Source organism: Callithrix jacchus, chromosome 10, assembly GCF_049354715.1.
Source record: "Callithrix jacchus isolate 240 chromosome 10, calJac240_pri, whole genome shotgun sequence".
NCBI lineage: Eukaryota > Metazoa > Chordata > Mammalia > Primates > Cebidae > Callithrix > Callithrix jacchus.
In genome coordinates this window covers 37,292,057-37,314,632 of record NC_133511.1, presented here as the reverse complement: position 1 = coordinate 37,314,632, position 22,576 = coordinate 37,292,057, and the positions used below count along the sequence as shown (strand labels likewise).

At 38.4% G+C, this 22,576-nt stretch overlaps 1 protein-coding gene across 5 annotated transcripts in view; it reads left to right on the top strand.

The window, feature by feature from the left end:
• BIRC3 (baculoviral IAP repeat containing 3) overlaps positions 1-22,576 on the top strand; it is a 53,669-nt gene that overhangs the window by 3,649 nt on the left and 27,444 nt on the right. For 4 of the 5 annotated variants that reach the window (XM_035265183.3, XM_054241767.2, XM_035265182.3 and 1 more), the window contains exons 2-6: positions 443-3,993; positions 4,096-4,195; positions 6,606-6,684; positions 15,482-15,530; positions 17,461-17,703. In XM_035265183.3, the coding sequence (XP_035121074.2) occupies positions 3,144-3,993; positions 4,096-4,195; positions 6,606-6,684; positions 15,482-15,530; positions 17,461-17,703 (1,321 nt within the window). In that variant the 5' untranslated portion in view covers positions 443-3,143. The remainder of the gene's footprint in view (positions 1-442; positions 3,994-4,095; positions 4,196-6,605; positions 6,685-15,481; positions 15,531-17,460; positions 17,704-22,576) is intronic. The other variant, XM_035265184.3, reaches the window with a different exon arrangement.

Here is a 22,576-nt window from a genome sequence, read left to right as displayed (position 1 = left end):
CTCAGGTCATTGCAACCTCTACCTCCTGGTCTCAAGCGATTCCCCTGCCTTAGCTTTCTGAGTAGCTGGGAATACAGGTGCACGCCACCGCACCCAGCTAATATTTGTATTTTTAGTAGTGATGGGGTTTCACCATGTTGGCCAGGCTGGTCTTGAACTCCTGACTCCTGAACTCCTCAAGTGATCTGCCTGCCTTGGCCTCCCAAAGTGCTGGGATTACAGGCCTGAGCCACTGCACTAAACAGAGACCTCTGTTTTTTTGTTTTGCTTTTAATCTCTTTTTGGCCTTTACAGTGCCCAGTAGAGAACCTGATATATGGTAGACAATCGTAATTACTATTGCTCTACTTTGGAGAAGTTTTTTTTTTAAAAGATCATTGTGCTCCATCTATGAATTGTTTGACTTTTAAAACTGTCTTTTTGTTTGTTTGTTTTTGAACAGGTTTACAAAGGAGGAAAACTGCTTCTTCTAGATTTTTCTTTTCCATTTTCTTCTATAGATCAAAACATCTTAAGATGGAGACCTAAAATCCTAAAAGGGACTTAGTCTAATCTCGGGAGGTAGTTTTGTGCATGGGTAAACAAATTAAGTAGTTAACTGGTGTTTTACTATCCAAAAAATGCTAATTTATAAAGATGATCTAGTTATATAAGGTATAACTATAATGAGCTTGAGTTTGAATTTGATTTGTGGAAGTAAAGCAGAAGTGATTCTAGCTAGGTCATATGGTTAAAGCATTTTTTTTTTTAAAGAGTTGGCCAGGCAGTCTCCTACTAGCGTATTCTCACATTTTGTAGGATAGAAACGGTACCTGTGATTGGGAAAGATTTTAAAATGAGTTATTTAGAAGAAAGAGCTAATATTCAACCCACTGCAAAATTAAAGAAACATGCAAGTGAAAGCTTTGACATGTTACAATACATCTACAGTGACAAAGAAAAATCAAGAACAAAGCTTTTTGATAGATGCAACAAATTTAGAGGAAGTAAAAAGATAAATGTGATGATGGGTGAAGAAATTATCTAGTCATCTACAAGGCCATTGATATTTTAAAAATCCAAAACTTTGTTTAAATGGGCTGTTGTTACTGGGAGTGATGAGGATGAGAATGATGATTGAAGGTTACATTTTCAGAAATGAAGGAGCTTACTCAGAAAATTTATGTAAAGACAGTGATGAATGCAAAGAAGATTTTTATGACAATGTGTAAAGTTTTCAGTCATGGAAAGGAATATTGAAGTTAGGTACAATTACTTACCTTTGAGGGAAATAATCATTGGTAATGAGATGTGATGTCTCTCCTGCCACCTGGAAACAAAGCACTAAAGTCTTTTTTTTTTTGTTTCTGCAGTAGAAAACCCAGTATCTGTGAGATCCAGGAAACCATGCTTGCAAATTGCTGGTAAAAAAGTAAATAAAGAAAAAGCCACAATGACTTGCTTATTGGTCATTGCTAATATTATTGACTCAGAACCTCTTTACTAATGGCTAGTAACTCATAATTGAGAAATTCTGAATTTTGACAAGGTCTCTGCTGTTGAAATGGTAAATTTATTATTATTTTTTGTCATGATAAGTTCTGGTTCAAGGTATACTATCCATGAAATAATTTCTAACCAAAACCACATTTATGCAATTTAATTATCCATCTTAGCCTATACATGGCACTTTGTAATTTTTGACTGTTTCAAAAAATAAAACCATGATCAGAGTAGATTTAATGTTGGCTTCGGAAACAATTAGAAAAACAAAAGTTCAAAAATGTTTTCAGTAGGTGATAAGTTGAATAACTACAATGTTAGTTTTTTGAGGGGGACAAACTTTTAAAAAATCTTTGAAAGGTCTATTATTTTATAGTCATATCTAAATTGTCTTAAGAAATTTTTTAATCAAGGGAATGCAATATATATCATTCTGTTTTTCCAAAAGTAACCTGAATATAGCAGTGAAGTTCAGTTTTGTTATTGGTAGTTTGTGACAGTCTCTTTTTGTAGTACCCAGTGTCTACCATAATTACAGAGGACATTTCTGTGTTGTAGCCAAGTATACTATCAGAATTAAAAAAAAAATTAACATTGAGTTGCTTCAACAGCATGAGGCTGAGTCCAAAAGACCAAATGAACAAATACGTTAATCTCTGATGATTTATTTTAAATAGAATATTTAATTGTATAAGATCTAATAGTATCACTATGCTTAAGCTATCATATATTCCTGATGATCTATGGGAATTAACTGTTATTTAGTAAATATTGAAACCAGGTTTTAAGATATTTTAGTAATTCCTGTTATTAGTTAAGCTCTTGATTTGAAGAGAAATTTTAGATTGTTTTGTTCTCTTTATTAGAATGATTGTACAAAGAAAAAATGACTAATTGGAGAAAAACTTTGGAATATACCATATTTCATTGAATTTAAAATGTCTTCAACTGTAAATCATACCATTATTTTATGTACCTCTAAGAAATAAAAGTGCTGCTAATTAAAATATGATATGCCATTAATTATAAAATACTTCTTGATAACAGAAGTTTTAAAATAGCCATCTTAGAATCAGTGAAATATGGTAATGTATTCTTTTCCTCCTTTGAGGTAGGTCTTATGCTTTTTTCCCTTGGCTACCAAATATCATAATTTCCAAAACTAAAAATAAACATAATCTGAATATTTTTGCTGTGAAACACTTGAGAGCATGGCTTTCTGTCATGAAAAGAAGCCAGCTTAATGAGTCACACATTTCATCTTCAGGTGGACTGAATGCCACTGAAACATACTAGTAGCCTAGAGAAGTTGACCCCCTTGTGGAGATGCTTGACATTAAACGGGATCCTGATGTCCTAATGCACTTTACTCTATTTTGAAGGGTTTTAATTTTCAACACAGTTTACTCTGTAGCATCATGTTTACATTGTATGTATAAAGATTATACAAAGGTGCAATTGTGCATTTCTTCCTTAAAATGTATCAGTATAGGATTTAGAATCTTTCCATGTTGAAATTCTAAATGCATAGAAATAAAAAGAATGAAAAATTTCTCCTTTTAGCTTTTCAGCCTGGTATTAAAACTTCTAAAGGCAAAGCCATGCACAAAACTACTTCCCCAGAGAAAGGCTAGTCCCTTTTCTTCCCCATTCATTTCATTATGAACATAGAAAATAGCATATTCTTATCAAATTTGATGAAAAGCGCCAACAAGTTTGAATTGAAATATGACTTCTCATGTGAACTGTACCGAATGTCTACATTTTCCACTTTTCCTGCTGGGGTTCCTGTCTCGGAAAGGAGTCTTGCTCGTGCTGGTTTCTATTACACTGGTGTGAATGACAAGGTCAAATGCTTCTGTTGTGGACTGATGCTGGATAACTGGAAAAGAGGAGACAGTCCTATTGAAAAGCATAAAAAGTTGTATCCTAGCTGCAGATTTGTTCAGAGTCTAAATTCAGTTAACAACTTGGAAGCTACCTCTCAGCCTACTTTTCCTTCTTCAGTAACAAATTCCACACACTCATTACTTCCAGGTACAGAAAACAGTGAATATTTTATCGGCTCTTATTCAAGCTTTCCATCAAATCTTCTAAATTCCAGAACAAATCAAGATTTTTCTGCTTTGATGAGAAGTTCTTACCACTGTGCAATGAATAATGAAAATGCCAGATTACTTACTTTTCAGATGTGGCCATTGACTTTTCTGTTGCCAGCAGATCTGGCAAAAGCAGGCTTTTACTACATAGGACCTGGAGACAGAGTGGCTTGCTTTGCCTGTGGTGGAAAATTGAGCAATTGGGAACCAAAGGATGATGCTATGTCAGAACACCTGAGACATTTTCCCAAATGCCCGTTTATAGGAAAACAGCTTCAAGACACTTCAAGAATCACAGTTTCTAATCTGAGCATGCAGACATATGCAGCCCGCTTTAAAACATTCTTTAACTGGCCCTCCAGTGTTCTAGTTAATCCTGAGCAGCTTGCAAGTGCGGGTTTTTATTATGTGGGTAAGAAACTTAATCTGCTAATTTAAAAGATACTTTTTATTTTATACATTTTAGTGGGCAAATTATGTATATTCATAAGTTCTGGTCCAAAATTAATTTTAGGTAACAGTGATGATGTCAAATGTTTTTGCTGTGATGGTGGACTCAGGTGTTGGGAATCTGGAGATGATCCATGGGTGGAACATGCCAAGTGGTTTCCAAGGTAATTGTTTTGAAATTCTCTTTGCAAATTTTTGTGATTATCATGAGATTGCTTATATGTGTTTTCCTTAAATCAACTGTTACTTTACTCTGTTTTAAGTATGTATTTGTGAATAAGTTTAGGATGGATTACTTAGAAAAATACTTACTTAAAAAGTTTTGATGGACTTAAGACAATGAAGGAATAGTTTTGGGGATTTTTGTTTAATTTTTAAAGAAATACATGTATTTAAATAATACATGCTCATTATAAAAACAAAGTCACATGTTGTAGAAAAGCATAGAAAAAGAAAATTAATATGTCCAGAAATCTTACCACCTAAGGATGAGCATGGTTACCATTTTAGTGAATATCCCTGCAGACATCTCTTTATGCACATATACATATAGAAATAAATGTACATGATTTTACATAAATTCAATATTATATTTAGTTTTGAAGCTTTTTCAGTCAACATATGTCTTGGACATATTTTCATTCATTCAGTATTCAATAATATTAATTGATCACCTATTGCCAGGCATTGGTTCTGGTTGCATAAAATCAGTTGAGCAAAACAAAGACCCCTGGTCTCCTAAATTTGTATTATAGCTGGAGAGGACAGACAATTAATAAGAGCTTGAATAAGTTACAGAGCATGTTGGAAAATAAGTACAGTCAATAAAAAGAACAAAGAGGAGTTTAGAAAAGCTGGGCAAGTTACAATATTAAATTGAGTGGTCAGGGTAGATATAGACTCATCTCATCTGTTTTAATCACCACATAGCATCTTAATGCGATATGTTACCCTTTTGATTGTTTAGCCTTCTAGTGTTCTAGTTAATCCTGATCAGATTGCAAGTGTGGATTTTTATTATGTTGGTAAGAAATTTCATGTACTAACTAAAATGTCAGCTTCAAAAAGACATTTTTTTATATTCTCCTTTTTCATCTAAATCATGTGGCCTACAGTTACATTTTTTTTATACTTTTGCTGTTATTCAACCCATTTCCCATTTGCCCTGAGAATACTGCACTGGCAACGAGCTGCACTGTGCTTTTCCAAATGGGAAATGGGTTAATATTGATAAATAAACTTGGCATCTTAACTTATTTTGATTATTTTTGTTGTCTTGAGTTGGAGTCTGGCTTTGTCTCCCAGGTTGAAATGCAGTGATGGAATCTCAGCTCACTTCAACCTCCGCCTCCCGGGTTCAAGCAATTCTCGTACCTCAGCCTTGTCAGTAGATGGGACTACAGGCATATGCTACCATGCCTGGCTAATTTTGGTATTTTTAGTAGAGACGGGGTTTCACCATGTTGTTGTCCAGGCTGCTTGCAAACTCCTGACCTCAGGTTATCCAACGGCCTTGGCCTCCCAAAGTCCTTCAATTACAGGTGTGAGCCAACATCAGTGTGTTAAGAATCTCAGAAAAGTTGAAGAGAGCAGCTAAGAGCTGAGATGGCCTCACTTGACTTCAGTAGACTGAGAGGCTCTGACCCTTGTCTGCTTGAGCTTTGGCAGATTACTTGGCAGAATAGCCTTCCTCTTGCTTATATCAACCTGCCTTTCACTGTAATATCTCTGACCATTCCCTAGATGCTAAATGACTAGTAAAGTGATTATATGCATGTTTATACTCATTTGAACTATTTACCAGTCTACAAATGTCTGAATTAGTCTTGTGCAAATTAAGATAACCATTTAGTGCTTTTCAAAATTAGCTGAAGTGGCCAGGTACAGTGGCTCCCTCCTGTTATCACAGCACTTTGGGAGGCTGAGGCAGGAGGATCACTTGAAGTCAGCAATTCAAGACCAGCCTGGCCATCATGGTGAAACCCCATCTGCACTAAAAATACAAAAATGAACTGGGTGTGGTGGCAGGCACCTGCAATCCCAGCTACTCGGGAAGCCGAGGCACGAGAATCGCTTGAACCTGAGAGGTGGAGGTTGCAGTGAACCAAGATCATGCCACTGTACTCCAACCTGGGTGACAGAGCGAGTCTCTGTCTAAAAGAAAAAAAGAAAATTATTAGTGGAAGCATAACATGTCTTGGTACATACAAAAAAAGATTAATTTTGTAAAACATTCAAACTATATGAAAAATGTTAACCGTCATGAGAAGCATCTTAAAAAACAATTTAAAATTCACACAAAAAAATCTAAATTCTATTATAGGATACTTATGAGTTAGTTTTACAAAAAATAATGTTTTTTGAAAGCAATAAAATAGAATCAGTTCCCACTGGGCTAGGCTTTATTCTTCTAACATTAACTTTGGAATAAATGATCTTAAAGGATTCTGTGATTTGGGGGAAACAATCATATTTGAAATGGAATAAACACCTAGAGATGAGAAATTTGTCTTATTACATTTTCATTTCACTTTTATAAAAAACTCCCCAAACTTTATTTTCTTTACATTTTAGGTGTGAGTACTTAATAAGAATTAAAGGACAGGAGTTCATCCATCAAGTTCAAGCCAGTTGCCCCAATCTACTTGAAGAGGTAGCTATGGAAAGTTCTTTTTTTTCTTTATTGCATTTTAGGTTTTGGGGTACATGTGCAGAACGTGCAAGATATTTGCTTAGGTACACACATGGTGGTGTGTTTTGCTGCCTTCCTCCCCTTCACCCACATTTGGCATTTCTCCCCAGGCTATCCCTCCCCAGCTCCCCACCCTGCTGTCCCTCCCCTATTCTCCCCAATAGACCCCAGTGTGTAGTACCCCCTTCCCTGTGTCCATGTGTTCTCATTTTTCCTCACCTGCCTATGAGTGAGAATATGTGGTATTTCATTTTCTGTTCTTGTGTCAGTTTGCTGAGAATGATGTTCTCCAGATTTGTCCATGTCCCTACAAAGGACACAAACTCATCGTTTTTGATTGCTGCATTTGATTCCACGGTGTATATGTGCCACATTTTCCCTGTCCAGTCTATCATCGATGGGCATTTGGGTTGGTTCCAGGTCTTTGCTATTGTAAACAGTGCCTCAATGAACATTCGTGTGCATGTGTCCTTATAGTAGAACGATTTATAGTCCTTTGGATATATACCCAGTAATGGGATTGCTGGGTCAAATGGAATTTCTATTTCTAAGGCCTTGAGGAATCGCCACACTGTCTTCCACAATGGTTGAACTAATTTACACTCCCACCAACAGTGTAAAAGTGTTCCTATTTCTCCACATCCGCTCCGGCATCTGTTGTCTCCAGATTTTTTAATGATCGCCATTCTAACTGGCGTGAGATGGTATCTCAATGTGGTTTTGATTTGCATCTCTCTGATGACCAGTGACGATGAGCATTTTTTCATATGATTGTTGGCCTCATATATGTCTTCTTTTGAAAAGTATCTGTTCATATCCTTTGCCCAATTATGAATGGGCTTGTTTGTTTTTTTCCTGTAAATCTGTTTGAGTTCTTTGTAAATTCTGGATATCAGCCCTTTGTCAGATGGGTAAACTGCAAAAATTTTTTCCCATTCTGTTGGTTGCCGATTCACTCTAGTGACTGTTTCTTTTGCCGTGCAGAAGCTGTGGAGTTTGATTAGGTCCCATTTGTCTATTTTGGCCTTTGTTGCCAATGCTTTTAGTGTTTTGTTCATGAAGTCCTTGCCTACTCCTATGTCCTGAATGGTTTTGCCTAGATTTTCTTCTAGGGTTTTTATGGTGCCAGGTCTTATGTTTAAGTCTTTGATCCAACTGGAGTCAATTTTAGTGTAAGGTGTCAGAAAGGGGTCCAGTTTCTGCTTTCTGCACATGGCTAGCCAGTTTTCCCAACACCATTTATTAAACAGGGAATCCTTTCCCCATTGCTTGTTTTTGTCAGGTTTATCAAAGATTGTATGGTTGTAGATATGGTGTGTTGCCTCCGATGCCTCTGTTTTGTTCCATTGGTCTATATCTCTGTTTTGGTACCAGTACCATGCTGTTTTGATTACTGTAGCCTTGTTGTATAGTTTGAAGTCCGGTAGTGTGATGCCTCCCGCTGTGTTCTTTTTGCTTAGAATTGACTTGGCTACGTGGGCTCTCTTTTGGTTCCATATGAAGTTCATAGTGGTTTTTTTCCAGTTCTGTGAAGAAAGTCAATGGTAGCTTGATGGGGATAGCATTGAATCTTTAAATTACTTTGGGCAGTATAGCCATTGTCACGATATTGATTCTTCCTAACCATGAACATGGAATGTTTCTCCATCTGTTTGTGTCCTTATTTCGTTGAGCAGTGGTTTGTAGTTTTCCTTGAAGAGGTCCCTTACGTTCCTTGTCAGTTGTATTCCTAGGTGTTTTATTCTTTTTGTAGCAGTTGTGAATGGCAGTTCGTTCTTGATTTGGCTCTCTTTAAGTCTGTTATTGGTGTCTAGGAATGCTTGTGATTTTTGCACATTGATTTTATATCCTGAGACTTTGCTGAAGTTGCTTATCAGTTTCAGGAGTTTTTGGGCTGAGGCGATGGGGTCTTCTAGGTATACTCATGTCATCTGCAAATAGAGACAATTTGGCTTCCACCTTTCCTATTTGAATACCCTTTATTTCTTTTTCTTGCCTGATTGCTCTGGCTAGAACTTCCAGTACTATATTGAATAGGAGTGGTGAGAGAGGGCATCCTTGTCTAGTGCCAGATTTCAAAGGGAATGCTTCCAGTTTTTGCCCATTCAGTATGATATTGGCTGTTGGTTTGTCATAAATAGCTTTTATTACTTTGAGATATGTTCCATTGATACCGAGTTTATTGAGGGATTTTAGCATAAAGGGCTGTTGAATTTTGTCAAATGCCTTCTCTGCGTCAATTGAGATAATCATGTGGTTTTTGTTTTTGGTTCTGTTTATGTGGTGAATTACATTTATAGACTTGCGTATGTTGAACTAGACTTGCATTCCTGGGATGAATCCTACTTGATCATGCTGGATAAGTTTCTTGATGTGCTGTTGCAATCGGTTTGCCAGTATTTTATTGAAGATTTTTGCATCCATATTCATCATGGATATTGGCCTAAAGTTTTCTTTTCTTGTTGAGTCTCTGCCGGGTTTTGGTATCAGGATGATATTGGTCTCATACAATGATTTGGGAAGGATTCCCTCTTTTTGGATTATTTGGAATAGTTTCAGAACAAATGGTACCTTTGTGTGTCTGGTAGAATTTGGCTGTGAACCCATCTGGACCTGGGCTTTTTTTGTGTGGTAGGCTCTTAATTGCTGCCTCGACTTCAGACCTTGTTATTGGTCTATTCATAGTTTCAGCTTCCTCCTGGTTTAGGCTGGGAGGACACAAGTGTCCAGGAATTTATCCATTTCTTCCAGGCTTACTACTTTATGTGCATAGAGTTGTTTGTAGTATTCTCTGATGATGGTTTGAATTTCTGTGGAATCTATGGTGATTTTCCCTTTATCGTTTTTTTTTTTAATTTTTTATTGGATTATAGGTTTTGGGGTACATGAACAGAGCATGCAAGACAGTTGCGTAGGTACACACATGGCAGTGTGCTTTGCTTTTCTTCTCCTCTTCACCCACATTCGGCATTTCTCCCCAGGCTATCCCTCCCCACCTCCCCCTCCCACTGGCCCTCCCCTTTTCCCCCCAATAGACCCCACTGTTTAGTACTCCCCTTTCTATGTCCATGGGTTCTCATTTTTCATCACCCACCTATGAGTGAGAATATGCGGTGTTTCATTTTCTGTTCTTGTGTCAGTTTGCTGAGGATGATGTTCTCCAGATTCATCCATGTCCCTACAAACGACACGAACTCATCATTTTTGATTGCTGCATAATATTCCATGGTGTATATGTGCCACATTTTTCCAATCCAGTCTATTATCAATGGGCATTTGGGTTGATTCCAGGTCTTTGCTATTGTAAACAGTGCTGCAATGAACATTCGTGTACATGTGTCCTTATAGTAGAACGATTTATAGTCTTTTGGATATATACCCAGTAATGGGATTGCTGGGTCAAATGGAATTTCTATTTCTAAGGCCTTGAGGAATCGCCACACTGTCTTCCACAATGGTTGGACTAATTTACACTCCCACCAACAGTGTAAAAGTGTTCCTTTTTCTCCACATCCTCTCCAGCATCTGTTGTCTCCAGATTTTTTAATGATCGCCATTCTAACTGGTGTGAGATGGTATCTCAATGTGGTTTTGATTTGCATCTCTCTGATGACCAGTGACGATGAGCATTTTTTCATATGATTGTTGGCCTCATATATGTCTTCTTTCATAAAGTATCTGTTCATGTCCTTTGCCCACTTTTGAATGGGCTTGTTTGTTTTCTTCCTGTAAATCTGTTTGAGTTCTTTGTAAATTCTGGATATCAGCCCTTTGTCAGATGGGTAAACTGCAAAAATTTTTTCCCATTCTGTTGGTTGCCGATCCACTCTAGTGACTGTTTCTTTTGCCGTGCAGAAGCTGTGGAGTTTGATTAGGTCCCATTTGTCTATTTTGGCTTTTGTTTCCAATGCTTTTGGTGTTTTGTTCATGAAGTCCTTGCCTACTCCTATGTCCTGGATAGTTTTGCCTAGATTTCCTTCTAGGGTTTTTATGGTGCCAGGTCTTATGTTTACCCTTTATCGTTTTTTACTGCATCTATTTGGTTGTTCTCTCTTTTCTTTTTTATCAGTCTGGCTAGTGGTCTATTTTGTTGATCTTTTCAAAAAAAAAACCAGCTCTTGGATTTATTGATTTTTTGACGGGTTTTTCGTGTCTCTATCTCCTTTAGTTCTGCTCTGATCTTAGTTATTTCTTGTCTTCTGCTAGGTTTTGAGTTTTTTTGATCTTGCTCCTCTAGCTCTTTCAATTTTGACGAGAGGGTGTCAATTTTGGATCTCTCCACTCTTCTCATGTGGGCACTAATTGCTATATATTTTTCTCTAGAGACTGCTTTAAATGTGTCCCAGAGATTCTGGTATGTTGTGTCTTCGTTCTCGTTGGTTTTGAAGAACTTTATTTCTGCCTTCATTTCATTGTTTATCCAATCAACATTCAAGAGCCAGTTGTTTAGTTTCCATGAGGCTGTGCGGTTCTGAGTTAGTTTCTGAGTTCTGAGTTCTAACATGATTGTAGTATGATCTGAGAGACTGTTTGTTATGATTTCCGTTATTTTGCATTTGCCGAGGAGTGCTTGACTTCCAATTATGTGGTCAATTTTAGAGTAGGTGTGATGTGGTGCTGAGAAGAATGTGTATTTTGTGGATTTGGGGCGGAGAGTTCTGTAAATGTCTATCAGGTTTGCTTGTTCCAGGTCTGAGTTCAAGTCCTGGATATCCTTGTTAATTTTCTGTCTGGTTGGTCTGTCTAATATTGACAGTGGAGTGTTAAAGTCTCCCACTATTATTGTGTGGGAATCTAAGTCTCTTTGTAAGTCATTGAGAACTTGCCTTATATATCTGGGTACTCCTGTATAGGGTTTATATACATTTAGGATCGTTAGCTCTTTTTGTTGTATTGATCCTTTTACCATTATGTAATGTCCTTCTTTGTCTCTTTTGATCTTTGTTGCTTTAAAGTCTATTTTATCAGAGATGAGAATTGCAACTCCTGCTTTTTTTTGCTCTCCATTTGCTTGTTAAATCTTCCTCCATCCCTTTATTTTGAGCCTTTGTGTATCTTGCATGTGAGATGGGTTTCCTGGATACAGCACACCTATGGGTTTTGTTTTTTATCCAATTTGCCCGTCTGTGTCTTTTTATTGGTGCATTTAGTCCATTTACATGTAGGGTTAATATTGTTATGTGTGAATTTGATACTGCCATTTTGATGCTAGCTGGCTGTTTTGCCCAATAGTTGAAGCAGATTCTTCATTTTGTTGATGCTCTTTAGCATTTGGTATGTTTTTAGAATGGCTGGTACTGGTTGTTCCTTTCTATGTATAGTGCCTCTTTCAGGAGCTCTTGTAAAGCAGGTCTGGTGGTGACAAAATCTCTGAGTACTTGCTTGTTTGCAAAGGAGTTTATTTTTCCTTCACTTATGAAACTCAGTTTAGCTGGATATGAAATTCTGGGTTGAAAGTTTTTTTCTTTAAGGATGTTTGAATATTGGCCCCCACTCTCTTCTGGCTTGTAGGGTTTCTGCCGAGAGAACTGCTGTGAGTCTGATGGGCTTCCCTTTGTGGGTGACCCGACCCTTCTCTCTGGCTGCCCTTAGTATTTTCTCCTTCATTTCAACGCTGTTGAATCTGACGATTATGTGCCTTTGGGTTGCTCTTCTTGCAGAATATCTTTGTGGTGTTCTCTGCATTTCCTGGACTTGAGTATAGGCCTGGCTTGCTAGATTGGGGAAATTTTTCTGGATAATATCCTGAAGAGTATTTTGCAGCTTGGAATCATTCTCTTTGTTACATTCTGGTACACCTATCAAACGTAGGTTAGGTCTCTTCACATAGTTTCACATTTCTTGGAGACTTTGTTCATTCCTTTTTGTGCTTTTTTCTGTAATCTTGGTTTCTCATTTTATGTCATTGAGTTGGTCTTTGACTTCTGATATTCTTTCTTCTGCTTGGTCCAATTGGCTGTTGAAACTTGTGCATGCTTCGCGAAGTTCTCATGTGTTTTTCAGCTCCCTCAATTCATTCATATTCCTCTCTAAGTTGTCCATTCTTGTTATCATTTCCTTGAATCTTTTTTCAAATCTTTTTTCAAGGTTCTTAGTTACTTTGCATTGATTTAGAACATGTTCTTTTAGCTCACGGAAGTTTCTCATTATCCACCTTCTGAAGTCTGATTCTGTCATTTCATCACACTCATTCTCCGTCCAGCTTTGTTCCCTTGCTGGCTAGGAATTTTGGTCCTTTGTAGGAGGTGAGGTGTTTTGGTTTTGGGTGTTTTCCTCCTTTTTGTGCTGGTTTCTTTCCATCTTTGTGGATTTATCCTCCTGTCGTCTGAGTAGTTGCTGACTTTTTGATTCGGTCTCTCAGTGAATGCCCAGATTGTTGATGATGAAGTATTTCTGTTACTTAGTTTTTCTTCTAACAGTCTCGCCCCTCTGCTGTACGACTGCTGAGGTCGAATCCAGGCCCTGCTTGTCTGGGGTGCACCTGTAGCAGCTGTGGAACAGTGAGGGATGCTACCAGTTTCTTCTGCTATCTTTATCCCAGAATGATGCCCGTCAAATGTCAGTCTGATCAGTCCTTTTTGAGGTGACTCTTTGGATATACAGGGGTCAGGGAGTTGCTTCAGGAGATGGACTGTATTTTATAGGAGATCAAGTGCTGAGCTGTGAGCTCCGTTGTTCAATCAGGGCTATCAGGCAGGTTCATTTAGGTCTGCTGCAGCAGAACTTATAAAACCCCTTTTTTTCCTCAGATGCTCTGTCTCGGGGAGTTAGGGCTTTTTTTATGCATATCTGTTGCACTGTCCTGCCCAGCTAGGAGGCAGTCTAGTCACTATTTGCCTGCCAAGTCTTCACCCTGCTACTGTGGGGTCCGCCCTGTTGCCGTGGGCTCTGCTCTGCTGCCGTGGGCTCCGCCCTGTTGCCCATGGGCTCTGCCCTGCTGTCATGGGCTCCGCCCTGTTGGTGCAGTCTCTCTGTTATGGCGGGTTGCCTTGGCAACAGCAGGCTGCGTCAGCAATGGGAGTGTACCTCAGTAGGAGCAGAATGCCTCGGTAGTGGCGGACGCCCATCACCCAGCAAGCTGCACCATCCTGGATTCAGTTGTGCCTGTAGTGAAACTCTCAACCCCGAGGGTTTTGAATCGCCATTTTGTTTGGCTCTGTGGGGGTGGGACCTGCCGAGCCTGATTACCTGGCTCCCTGCCTCAGAAGCCTTTTTTTCTCTCCCCTTTTTTTTTTTTTAAGTTGAATGGTTGACTTTCTCCCAGGTGTTTCAGTCGCCTGCTGATAAGGCACCGGGATCTGTGTGATTTCCTGTGCAGTGACCCACTGCGCCGGCTCAAATGTCGCTTCCCGGGAATCTCCTGGTCTGGCTTACTGTCCACGTCCCGACTAATCAGATGGATATGTTAATCTGCCCTCCCAAATCTCAGATTGCCGGTTTAACAGGGCACCCAGACCAGTGCGTTTTGTGTGGGATGCTGCTGCGCTGTGGCGCCGGCTGAAACAGCCACGCCACCCTAAAGGTCTGCGCTGGTGTCTTGTGTCTCTCCTACACCTGGGAATTTCCCCGTTCTGTGGGCAACAAAGATCCGTCTGGAAATGTGGCTAGGACTCACCCTCTGTGCCTTCACTGAGAGCTGCAATCCTGAGTTGTTCCTACGGTGCCATCTTGGAAATCCTGGAAAGTTCTTTTTTTAAAATATTGGTTACCATCAGATAAATTACTTTCTGATAATTACAGGGAGTACGATTTTAATGAAAAGACAAGAGTTATTTTAGAAATACATTTTGTTTTTCTTACCAAATCTGACATGATCTTAGAAAGTATTATTCTTTGGAGAAAAATATCCATAAATGGTTGTCTCCTGATAATGATACTTGTGATGTTTCTCTGTAAGCATTTTTTCAATCAGGTTGAAAAAACTTAAACTATTTGAGAAAAAATGACTGGGATAGTAGTATTTAATAGTTTTGCTATATACATTTTCCTTCAAAAGATCTGAGAAAGAGCATGGTGGCTCATGCCTGTAATCCCAGCACTTTGGGAGGCTGAGGAGGGTGGGTCACGAGGTCAGGAGTTTGAGACCAGGCTGACCAACATGGTGAAATTTCGTCTCTACTAAAAATACAAAAATTAGCTGGGCATGGTGGCACACGCCTGTAATCCCAGCTACTCAGGAGGCTGAGGCAGGAGAATTGCCTGAACCCAGGAGGCGGAGGTTGTGGTGAGCCGAGGTCGTGCCATTGCACTCCAGCCTGGGTAACAAGAGCAAAACTCTGTCTCAAAAAAAAAAAAAGAAAAAGAAAAGATTTTAGAAAGAGAATTTTATTACTTTTTCTAATCTTCTTGGAAAAGCAAATAACTTACATAATAGTTGGATGGTCAAACCCATCCTAGCCATGAGCAAAACTGATACAGGGTCCAACTTATCCTGATGACCCAGGAAAGGTAAAACCTGTGGATGAAAGGAAAATTCATTGTCTCATAGATTGCTGAAAATGTATAGTCTTTTTCCTGCCTTAATGAAAATGGATTTTATTTGTTAATATATACACACACACAGAAACTCTATTAGTTTATGGCCTAGGGAATAACTATCAAATATAAATGAAATATTGTTTTTGGTTAAAAAATTATTTTGCCAGTAGGAAAGTAGTTTTCAATAAATTGAGTAAAAGATGTCTGTTGAGTCATTTTTTATTGCAATGGGTAAGATAAGATTTATATTTTAATTTATATATATATATTTTTCCTGCAGTTGCTATCCACATCAGACACTCCAGAAGATGAAAATGCAGAGCCATCAAGTAAGTACAGTAGACAATAATGAATGCATTTAAACAGAGTCATTTGGTACTGTTAAGATTGAAAGTTGGCTGGGCATGGTGGCTTATGTTTATATTCCCAGCACTTTGGGAGGCCGAGGTGGGTGGATCGTGAGGTCAGGATTTTGAGTCCAGCTTGGCCAACATGGTGAAATCCTGTCTCTACTAAATAAACAAAAATTAGCTGGGTGTGGTGGCAGGCACCTGTAATCCCAGCTACTTGGGAGGCTGAGGCAAGAAAATCACTTCAACCCGGAAGGCAGAGGTTAGAGTGACCTGAGATTATGCCATTGCACTCTAGCCCAGGAGACAGTGTGACATTCTGTCTCAAAAAAAAAGATGATTGAAAGTTGATAATCATAATGTATCTTCATATTGACTTATAATTTACAATGAATGCATTTTCAAAAATACTGTGTTGGTATTTCCCAAACTTCAGTGCATATCAGAGTTGCCTAGAGAACTTTAACAAATAAGACAGATTTGCAGTTTCTACTTTAGACCTACTGAATTAAATCTGAGTGTTTAAGGGTGGGACTCAGACCTGTATAGTTTTAACAGACTACATACATCCAACCTAACCTTTGTTCTTGGGACAGTGTAAGAACAGATGTACTATGACATTAGATTGCTCACATATTCTTTCTGTGAAAGGGAAAGGCTAGAACATGTTAGTCTCCTTCTTCAACAGGTACCCTGAATGACTTGTTCATCACCTTAAACCTAAATGTGATAGAGCTAATATTTGTACAAGCTCTTTTATTCCATTATCTCATGTTCAATTCAATTAGGTAAATATTTATTGTGTGTCTCCCATTCTGAGGTAATAATAGAGAACAGAGTAAACATAACTCCTGGTCACATGTGTCTATAGGATACAGACAAATACACAGACAGGAGAAAGGAATATGACAGTGAAAGTAAAGTATGATATAAGATGCATGTGGGGCAATTAATCCAGACTTTGGAGGGCCAGAAAAGGATTTCCAGAGGATGTATTTGTCTTAGCAGAGAATCCAAGGGAAGAGTAGGAGTTAACCGAGTGACAAATGGAAGAAGAGTATTCCAGGCAGAGACAACAGCATATGAAAGACCAAAGTGACAAAGAATAGAGACCCCTGAAGAACTGAACAAAATTCTATATAACACGAAGTAGGAGTTGCTAACAGATAAATGAGTGAAGCAGGACAGCTTTACAAGTGGTCAGCACTACAGGCAGAATTTGACACCAGAGCCATCAGTTTGTGACTTCTGGGCTAGAGTGCAGGATGCAAATGACTCAGTGGTGAGGGATGAAGCTGAAGAGGTAAACAGGGTTGAGATTGTATGAGATTTTGTAAGCCAATTATATTTTGGATTTTATCCTAAATTAAATTGGAATTGTTGATAGAATTTAAGAAGTGTGACAGAGTTTTTCAAATTTTCAGACAGGTTATTATCATACAATATTGCTTCCTTACAGTTCATTCTCAACAGTTCTGATTGTACTGATCTGATTGTACTGTTGAGAATGAACTGCAAGGAAGCAATATTGTATGATAATAACCTCTCTGAAAATATGTGAAATATTCTTGATTTAGAAAGCTCATTTGTTCATTCAACATAGGGAAAAAGAATCTGAATTCTCGTGGGAGGTAATTCCTGCCACCTCTGTTTCCTTCATCTGTTCACATATGTATATCCAGTTATGACAGGTAATGTGTATTTTGCATCTAAGTACAATATTCCATGTTATTATTTTGATGATTGAACATATATATCATTTTAAATGTAACAGTGTTCCTACAAAATGATGCCTACACATTTTGTTGGTTTTGTGTTTCTAATATTGTAAAAACTTTCCATTTTGATTTCAATTTTTAAGAAATATACAGACTATCCTAATATGTGTTAAATTATTTGTTCCATATAGTTATGCGTTTCGAACCTGGAGAAGATCATGCAGAAGATGCGATCATGATGAATACTCCTGTGGTTAAAGCTGCCCTGGAAATGGGCTTTAGCAGAAGCCTGGTAAAACAGACAGTTCAGAGAAAAATCCTAGCAACTGGAGAGAATTATACACTCATCAGTGATCTTGTGTTAGACCTACTCAATGCAGAAGATGAAATAAGGGAAGAAGAGAAAGAAAGAGCAACTGGGGAAAAAGAATCAAGTATGTAGATTTATTAATACAGTCTCTATTTTCATAAAGATTTGATACTACTCTCTATATTATGGAAAGTATACTCATCTAGTATATATACTGAAAGTATACTCAATCCAATCAGATTTTTTTTGTGTGTTTAGTATTCTGAATTCAAACACTGAAAAATTTCTTTATATTAAAATATATTTGAGTTGCTCATAAATTGAAACTGTATGATGTGCAAAAGTATTTTTTTCTGTTTTCCATATATATATATATATATATATATTTTTTTTTTTTAATTGCATTTTAGGTTTTGGGGTATATGTGCAGATCATGCAAGATAGTTGCATAGGTACACACATGGCAGTGTGCTTTGCTGCCGTCCTCCCCTTCACCCACATTTGGCATTTCTCCCCAGGCTATACCTCCCCCCGTCCCCCCATTGTCCCTCCCCTATTCCCCCCAGTAGACCCCAGTGTGTAGTACTCCCTTCCCTGTGTCCATGTGTTCTCTTTTTTCATCACCTGCCTATGAGTGAGAATATGCGGTATTGCATTTTCTGTTCTTGTGTCAGTTTGCTGAGAATGATGTTCTCCAAATTCATCCATGTCCCTACAAAGGACACAAACTCATCGTTTTTGATTGCTGCATAATATTCCATGGTGTATATGTGCCACATTTTCCCAATCCAGTCTATCGTGGATGGGCTTTTGGGTTGGTTCCAGGTCTTTGCTATTGTAAACAGTGCTGCAATGAACATTCGTGTGCATGTGTCCTTACAGTAGAACAATTTATAGTCCTTTGGATATACACCCAGTAACGGGATTGCAGGGTCAAATGGAATTTCTAATTCTAAGGCCTTGAGGAATCGCCACACTGTCTTCCACAATGGTTGAACTAATTTACACTCCCACCAACAGTGTAAAAGTGTTCCTATTTCTCCACATCCTCTCCGGCATCTGTTGTCTCCAGATTTTTTAATGATCGCCATTCTAACTGGTGTGAGATGGTATCTCAATGTGGTTTTGATTTGCATCTCTCTGATGACCAGTGATGATGAGCATTTTTTTAATGTTTGTTGGCCTCATGTATGTCTTCTTTTGAAAAGCATCTGTTCATATCCTTTGCCCATTTTTGAACGGGCTTGTTTGTTTTCTTCCTGTAAATCTGTTTGAGTTCTTTGTAAATTCTGGATATCAACCCTTTGTCAGATGGGTAGGCTGCAAAAATTTTTCCCCATTCTGTTGGTTGCCAATTCACTCTAGTGACTGTTTCTTTTGCCGTGCAGAAGCTGTGGAGTTTCATTAGGTCCCATTTGTCTATTTTGGCTTTTGTTGCCAATGCTTTTGGTGTTTTGTTCATGAAGTCCTTGCCTACTCCTATGTCCTGAATGGTTTTGCCTAGATTTTCTTCTAGGGTTTTTATGGTGCCAGGTCTTATATTTAAGTATTTAATCCATCTGGAGTTGATTTTCGTGTAAGGTGTCAGGAAGGGGTCCAGTTTCTGCTTTCTGCATATGGTTAGCCAGTTATCCCAACACTATTTATTAAACAGGGAATCCTTTCCGCATTGCTTGTTTTTGTCAGGTTTATCAAATATTGTATGGTTGTAGATATGTTGTGTTGCCTCCAGTGCCTCTGTTCTGTTCCATTGGTCTATATCTCTATTTTGATACCAGTACCATGCTGTTTTGATTACTGTAGCCTTGTAGTATAGTTTGAAGTTCAGTAGTGTGATGCCTCCCGCTGTGTTCTTTTTGCTTAGAATTGACTTGGCTATGTGGGCTCTCTTTTGATTCCATATGAAGTTCATGGTGGTTGTTTCCAGTTCTGTGAAGAAAGTCAATGGTAGCTTGATGGGGATAGCATTGAATCTGTAAATTACTTTGGGCAGTATAGCCATTGTCACGATATTGATTCTTACTAATCATGAACATGGAATGATTCTCCATCTGTGTCCTCTCTTATTTCATTGAGCAGTGGTTTGTAGTTTTCCTTGAAGAGATCTCTTACATTTATTGTAAGTCGTATTCCTAGGTATTTTACTCTTTATGTAGCAATTGTGAATGGCAGTTCATTCTTGATTTGGCTCTCTTTAAGTCTGTTATTGGTGTCTAGGAATGCTTGTGATTTTTGCACATTGATTTTATATCCTGAGACGTTGCTGAAGTTGCTTATCAGTTTCAGGAGTTTTTGGGCTGAGGCGATGGTGTCTTCTAGGTATACTCTCATGTCGTCTGCAAATAGAGACAATTTGGCTTCCACCTTTTCTATTTGAATACCCTTTATTTCTTTTTCTTGCCTGATTGCTCTGGCTAGAACTTCCAGTAGTATACCGAATAGGAATGGTGAAAGAGAGCATTTTTGTCTAGTGCCAGATTTCAAAGGGAATGCTTCCAGTTTTTGCCCATTCAGTATGATATTGGCTGTTGGTTTGTCGTAAATAGCTTTTATTACTTTAAGATATGTTCCATCAATACTGAGTTTATTGAGGGTATTTAGCATAAAGGGCTGTTGAATTTTGTCAAATGCCTTCTCTGCGTCAATTGAGATAATCATGTGGTTTTTGTTTTTGGTTCTGTTTATGTGGTGAATTACATTTATAGACTTGTGTATGTTGAACCAGCCTTGCATCCCCGGGATGAATCCTACTTGATCATGATGGATAAGTTTTTTGATGTGCTGTTGCAATTGGTTTGCCAGTATTTTATTGAAGATTTTTGCATCTATTTTCTTTTTTCTTAGGTCTGGCATTACTGCCTACCTTTCTTTTTTTCCTTTTTTTTTTCTTAATTTTTTATTGGATTACAGGTTTTGGGGTACATGAGCAGAGCATGCAAGACAGTTGCGTAGGTACACACATGGCAGTGTGCTTTGCTTTTCTTCTCCCCTTCACTCACATTTGGCATTTCTCCCCAGGCTATCCCTCCCCACCTCCCCCTCCCACTGGCCCTCCCCTTTCCCCCCAATAGACCCCAGTGTTTAGTACTCCCCTTTCTGTGTCCATGTGTTCTCATTTTTCATCACCCACCTATGAGTGAGAATATGCGGTGTTTCATTTTCTGTTCTTGTGTCAGTTTGCTGAGGATGATGTTCTCCAGATTCATCCATGTCCCTACAAATGACACAAACTCATCATTTCTGATTGCTGCATAATATTCCATGGTGTATATGTGCCACATTTTTCCAATCCAGTCTATTATCAATGGGCATTTGGGTTGATTCCAGGTCTTTGCTATTGTGAACATTGCTGCAATGAACATTCGTGTACATGTGTCCTTATAGTAGAACTATTTATAGTCTTTTGGATATATACCCAGTAATGGGATTGCTGGGTCAAATGGAATTTCTATTTCTAAGGCCTTGAGGAATCGCCACACTGTCTTCCACAATGGTTGAACTAATTTACACTCCCACCAACAGTGTAAAAGTGTTCCTTTTTCTCCACATCCTCTCCAGCATCTGTTGTCTCCAGATTTTTTAATGATCGCCATTCTAACTGGCGTGAGATGGTATCTCAATGTGGTTTTGATTTGCATCTCTCTGATGACCAGTGACGATGAGCATTTTTTCATATGATTGTTGGCCTCATATATGTCTTCTTTCGTAAAGTATCTGTTCATATCCTTTGCCCACTTTTGTATGGGCTTGTTTGTTTTTTTCCTGTAAATCTGTTTGAGTTCTTTGTAAATTCTGGATATCAGCCCTTTGTCAGATGGGTAGACTGCAAAAATTTTTCCCAATTCTGTTGGTTGCCGATCCACTCTAGTGACTGTTTCTTTTGCCGTGCAGAAGCTGTGGAGTTTGATTAGGTCCCATTTGTCTATTTTGGCTTTTGTTGCCAATGCTTTTGGTGTTTTGTTCATGAAGTCCTTGCCTACTCCTATGTCCTGGATGGTTTTGCCTAGATTTCCTTCTAGGGTTTTTATGGTGCCAGGTCTTATGTTTAAGTCTTTAATCCATCTGGAGTTAATTTTAGTGTAAGGTGTCAGGAAGGGGTCCAGTTTCTGCTTTCTGCACATGGCTAGCCAGTTTTCCCAACACCATTTGTTAAACATGGAATCCTTTCCCCATTGCTTGTTTTTGTCAGGTTTATCAAAGATTGTATAGTTGTATGTATGTTGTGTGGCCTCCAATGCCTGTGTTTTGTTCCACTGGTCCATATCTCTGTTTTGGTACCAGTACCATGCTGTTTTGATTACTGTAGCCTTGTAGTATAGTTTGAAATTCGGTAGTGTGATGCCCCCCGCTGTGTTCTTTTTGCTTAGAATTGACTTGGCTATGCGGGCTCTCTTTTGGTTCCATATGAAGTTCATGGTGGTTTTTTCCAGTTCTGTGAAGAAAGTCAATGGTAGCCTGATGGGGATAGCATTGATTCTGTAAATTACTTTGGGCAGTATAGCCATTTTTACGATACTAATTCTTCCTAAACATGAACATGGAATGTTTCTCCATCTGTTTGTGTCCTCTCTGATTTCATTGAGCAGTGGTTTGTAGTTCTCCTTGAAGAGGTCTCTTACGTTCCTTGTGAGTTGTATTCCAAGGTATTTTATTCTTTTTGTAGCAATTGCGAATGGCAGTTCGCTCTTGATTTGGCTTTCTTCACGTCTGTAATTGGTGTAGACGAATGCTTGTGATTTTTGCACATTGATTTTATATCCTGAGACTTTGCTGAAGTTGCTTATCAGTTTCTGGAGTTTTTGGGGTGAGGTGATGGGGTCTTCTAGGTATACTATCATGTCGTCTGCAAATAGAGACAATTTGGCTTCCGCCTTTCCTATTTGAATACCCTTTATTTCTTTTTCTTGCCTGATTGCTCTGGCTAGAACTTCCAGTACTATATTGAATAGGAGTGGTGAGAGAGGGCATCCTTGTCTAGTGCCAGATTTTAAAGGGAA